The sequence below is a fragment of the Myotis davidii genome, unplaced genomic scaffold, assembly GCF_000327345.1.
Source record: "Myotis davidii unplaced genomic scaffold, ASM32734v1 scaffold2674, whole genome shotgun sequence".
In the NCBI taxonomy this organism is placed as follows: domain Eukaryota; kingdom Metazoa; phylum Chordata; class Mammalia; order Chiroptera; family Vespertilionidae; genus Myotis; species Myotis davidii.
The window spans coordinates 17,279-22,673 of NW_006285308.1; the positions used below are offsets into that span (position 1 = coordinate 17,279).

General features: G+C 40.1%; 1 protein-coding gene across 1 annotated transcript in view; it reads right to left on the reverse strand.

The window, feature by feature from the left end:
* The window catches only part of LOC102751382 (olfactory receptor 7A17-like), a 7,676-nt gene extending 6,947 nt beyond the window's left edge, over nt 1-729 (reverse strand). The window contains exon 1 of the mRNA XM_006756053.1: nt 9-729. Coding sequence (XP_006756116.1) covers nt 9-729 — 721 coding nt within the window. The remainder of the gene's footprint in view (nt 1-8) is intronic.
* Nucleotides 730-5,395: the final 4,666 nt, after the last annotated feature.

A 5,395-nucleotide genomic window follows, 5' to 3' on the forward strand; every position in this document is an offset into this window, starting at 1 on the left:
AGACGCACAGGTAGAAAAAGCTTTATACTTCCCCTGAGATGATGAGATTCCACAAATGGAGGACACTATCTTAGAGTAAGAGTAAAGGATACCAGCGAGGGGACCAGCACCCAGTAGTGCAGTTACAAAATACATCTCCATGTTATTAAGAAAGGTGTCAGAACAAGCAAGTTGGACAACCTGTTTGATTTCACAAAAAAAGTGGGTGATTTCAAAGTCTGTACAGTAGGACAGCTGCAATACCATTATGCTTTGTAACAAGGAATTCAGGCCACTTATGGTCCAGGACACCAGAACCAGCAGTCCACAGAGCCGGGGGTTCATGATGACCATGTAGTGCAGGGGGTGGCAGATGGCTACAAACCGGTCATAGGCCATTATGGTCAAGAGGATGTTATCCAACATTGCAAATAGTATGAAAAAATAAATCTGTGTTATGCAACCTTTATAGGTGATGACTTTGCTCTGTGTCAGGATGTTCACCAACATCTTTGGGACAGTGGTGGAGGTTAAACAGATGTCTACAAAGGACAGATTGAAGAGGAAGAAGTACATGGGTGTGTGGAGGTGGGAGTCTGAGCTGACGGCCAGGATGATGAGCAGGTTTCCCAACACAGTGACCAGGTACATGGAGATGAAAAGCCCAAATATGAGGGGCTGCAGTGCTGGTTCCTCTGAAAATCCCAGGAGAAGAAATTCTGAAATTGTGGTATCATTGCCTTGTCTCATGTGGTGTAGGTAACTAGTAGGAAAGAAAAAGTAGCATGATCAGTTTTTAAACAAATGGCTATTACTAGCATAGTTGAAATGCTACAGTTATATTTTGCAGTAATCCATTTCTTTTTTTTCAACATATCATCCCCTTTAAGACACACCCAACCCATGACATCTCTGATTAGGAATTTCTGTTCTCCTCACACCTTTTCCCCAAGGTGGTCATGGATTACACAGGTGTTGTTTTTTTAAAAAAATTCTTATTATTGAGATTATTACAGATGTCTCCCTTTTATCAACCGCATTACCACCTTTATCCAGTTCCCAACCCACTGCCAGCCTTCATCATGCTACTGTTTCTATCCATGGCTAATGCATGTATGCATGTAAGTTCTTTGGTTAATCTCTTCCATACTATCTTCCTTCCCTCTGAGATTCATCAGTTTGTTCCATGTTTCCAAGCCTCTGGTTCTATTTTATTCATCAGTGTATTTTGTTCATTAGATTCCCTGTTTTTTTTTTACCTGGACTTTTACTTTCAATTATTGATAGATATGTTTTTATTGCCATTCTATTTTTTATATTTTTCTCCTCCTCCTCCTCCTCCTTCTCCTTCTTAAAGAATACCTTTCAACATTTCATGTAATACTGGTTTGATGGTGATGAACTCCTTTAGCTTTTTCTGATATGTGAAGGTCTTTATCTGACCTTTAATTCTGAATGGCAGCTGGGCAGGGTAGAGTATTCTTGGTTCTAGGTCCTTGATATTCATCACTTTGAATATTTCCTACTACTCCCTTCTGGCCTGTAAACTTTCATTTTAGAAATCAGCTGAGAGTTGTATGTGTGCTCCCTTGTAGGTAACTTAGTGCTTTTCTCTTGCTGCTTTTAAGATTCTCTCTTTGTCTTTTCCTAAAAAATACATTTTTATTGATTTCAGAGAGAAGGGAGAAGGAGAGAGAGAGATAGTAAGATCAATAATGAGAGAGGATCATTGATTGGCTGCCTCCTGCACATGTCTTACTGGGGATCGACCCCCCAACCCAGGAATGTGTCCTTGAGTGGAATTGAACCCAGGACCCTTCAATCTCGGGTCGATGCTCTATCCACTGAACCAAACCGGTTACGGCTACAGCCTAATAATTGTTAATACCCTCACCTGATGGTGAAGATTGAAGTATCCATCAGCCTATGATGGTGGACAGATATTGCAGTATCTATTGACCTATGATGGTGGACAGATAATCAATATACTGTATGTAGAGAGCTTGGTGTACTTCCTGCTTGTTGGTAAATTAATGGTTATCTTCACTGTGATGGGATGAGGCTGATTATTTTCTTCTATCTTTCAAATGTCTTTATTGCTTCCAATAAAGACATGGTCTCCAATTCCATAGACATATTTCAGTTCCCTGTCATCTCTCCCATCTAACAGGTGGGCACCCCTCTAGCCAAATGCACACATTGACTCAGAGAGAACTTACATGCTGATCCTTAACTCTCTGATTAAAATTCCTCCCCTAGTCATACCTCACTGGAGATAGAAGCCAAAATTTCGTAGCTTCCAACACGAGGCTCAAGTGTCTGTGAAATTTCAGCCAGTTCCACTTTCACAGAGCCCTGGCCTCCCTCACAGTGGTCTCCTACACATTGAACTTGACTCCAGCTTCACCTGACACCACAGCTGCAGGGCTCAGAGCCTTTATGTGTTCACTTTCCTCTGCTTGGGGTCTCCCCGCTGGTATTTTGGAATTTTTTACCCCCCTCAATCCTCCACACTCCAACTCCTCTTCCAGAGAGACTGGATCCTCTCCTTCATGAACCTTTGCTTTTTCTAACATGAGCACAGGAAAAGGTCACTTTCTCATGCTCTTAATCTAAGTGCTAGGGCACCCATGGGGAGATTTTTACTTAATCCCATGTCTTTGTTCCTGGCTAGACTGTGAGTACCTGAGGCATATAACATGTTATACAAACACCTTCTCTCCCCCTCCAGATTTAGTTTAGTTTGGCTGATAAAGATGTATTCTATGACAGGATTCCATGAAGTTAGGTGTGGAGGACATGTTGAGGAGTGCTCTCAATCTTCTGAGATCAGGAGCCATTAGGGTGTCAGATTACAGTTGCAGAAATGAAATAGAATGGAATCAAGGAGGCACAAAAGAAAGTATTAGAGTTGTCATACACAGTGAGGGTCCATACATAATCATTTCATGGCTCCCTTTGTTCACGCATGCATGCGTGTGTGTGTCGTGCAAAAATGCTGGATCACAATGTAAAAGGCACGTCTCATTTTGGGACACAGTGAAACAAATCTGGAATTCAACACACTAAATGCAAGGACAGCCTAAAAGGCCATTTCCTGACTATGAAGGAAAAATAACAGTGAAAAGCCCAGCAGAGAGCCAGGTGCAGAGAGAAGAGGGAGCCAGTGTGCTTGCTGAAGTTATCTCTGACTCAAGGACCACACACCGACTGGAACTTCACTGCTCCACTGGCCTCATCACAGCGTCTTCCCGTCTGTGATTGAATTGTGATTCCTGCACCTAGTCCATGTTTATTAGATCACTCTGGGGTTTATATGGCTCAATAGCATTTTCCTTTGCTTTTTTTTTGGCTTTAAGTTTTGATCTCTTTTGTGATACAACTGATGGGTGGGCACTGGTTCTGGTTCTGTTCTTTGTCAACCTACAAATCATCCTCGAACATTTTTTAGAAAATCCTGCTTATGCCACAACTATTAATCCTCTTTCTGCTCATATTTATCCCTGAGAATATGATATCATAGCACACTTATTTGATTGTACTGGGCCTTCTTTGTCTAATGTGAGGTCAAATGAGCAGGGAGCTCACTGACTATTCATTTATGTAGTTTGATATGTAGTGTGCTTTTATATGGAAAAATATTAAGGTATGGAATATTCATAGTATTAAAAATGGCAGGGAAAATAAACATTGTTGAATATTATGTATTCAAATATTGGCAGTAGTAAAACTGAATAAAATTGTAAAACAAAAGAGAAGCCAAAAAAACCCCACAAAACTTTAATCACATCAATAAAGGTCTCCAATTTCAGATATATGGGTAAGGATGTGGAAATAAAAACACAAAAATATACTTTTAAAAGGCAATGTAGAAAGTAGTATCTACAGTTATAATTTATATCTATGTAAACATAAATAGATTATGCTTAGAAAATGGATAGAGAAAATCATTAATTGAATGCAAAAGAATTTTTCTGCCAAGGTGAAAAATGTAGAATGTTTATGTTTAAAAGTAATGGGAGAAAACAAAATATGACAGACTCATAGAATTGACCACACAAAATTAATACATTTTCATCCATTTCCCTAACTCCATCTATACATATATAAAGGAATTCTATGCCAAAGAGCACTGTTTTTAAGAGGAAACTAATTTAATATACTAAATGTATTAACTATATATTCGCTCACCTAGCACACAGATATGGTCGTCTCTCAGCTCTGAGCTGGCCTGGTTAGGCTCTCAGGTTACCTCAGGGGGAAATTCTGGGATGCACTCCTTGAATCTTCCCACAGCATCCGCTGCACTCTCAGACTCACCTGGATGGGTCTCTGAAAGGAAGGGCTCCTTTTAGAAGTCTGAATTGCTCCCTGGATGGTTAATGTTGGAGACTGAAGCTCTGTTCTCAGACAAAAGAGCAGGAGGAGTCAAGCACTAGTCTCAGAGTCAGACTTAAGACTCCAAAAGAAACAAATACGTTCTGTTCCAGCCTAACGTTGCACATGTTGCGAGTCTGCTGCAGAGGAGGCATTACTCCTCTTTATCTGCTCATTAGATGCTGTTGGCATTGTTGTTCCCACCTCTGAGCACCCGGTTTCCCCGTAGACACACTGGTCTGAACAGAATGGAAACATTTCCTGCAACTGGCTTTACTAGGAACCTTGAATTTTGAAAGCACTGAATTGTTGTGAGGCACAAGCCATGATACCTCCAGAAAATTGCTATTTCTCTCTTCAACAAGGGAAAGGACGCTGTGACTTTGAGGTAAAGCTTTGTGCACCACCCTCCTTGGCTTCTTGACACATTTGCCAGATCAATGAGAAATTTCATACTTATATCAGAAGAGCTGCTATTCAGTCCCATCTTCTAAGACCTTTGCTAATTATGAGACATAATTATAAAATTTTATGCTATACAATTTGAGTTTAGTACCTTATACGCATTATTTGATTTAAATTTTATAAAAGTGCTTTCTCTGAAGTGATAAAATTATGACCTTCGTTCTCCATTGAAGAAGTGTGATTGAGGAAGTTTAGTGACCAACCCAAGATTATAATCACAGTAAGGTGTTGATTAGAATCTGTCATGATGCCTTCAGTTCTCAAACTGTGCAGTGGCTCTCAACGAGGGAATATCTGAATATAGGCTGCTAAATATTTGCAATACCCAACACAAATAGTTATGTCATATTTAGAAGGTAAAAATTCCTAGTCTAGATGAGCCCTTCTCCAACTTCACAGTGTATATTAATGACTTAAAAAAATAACATTGACTAGGTGTTTCATCACCAAAAGGATTTATTCTGGAAAAAGAAAGCATTGCAACCCATGCCAAGCCACATGCACACTCTGGCCTGTGTGCCAAGATGGAGGGCTACTTATGGAGGGGAAAGGAAGAGGGAAGGGGAAGTTAGAA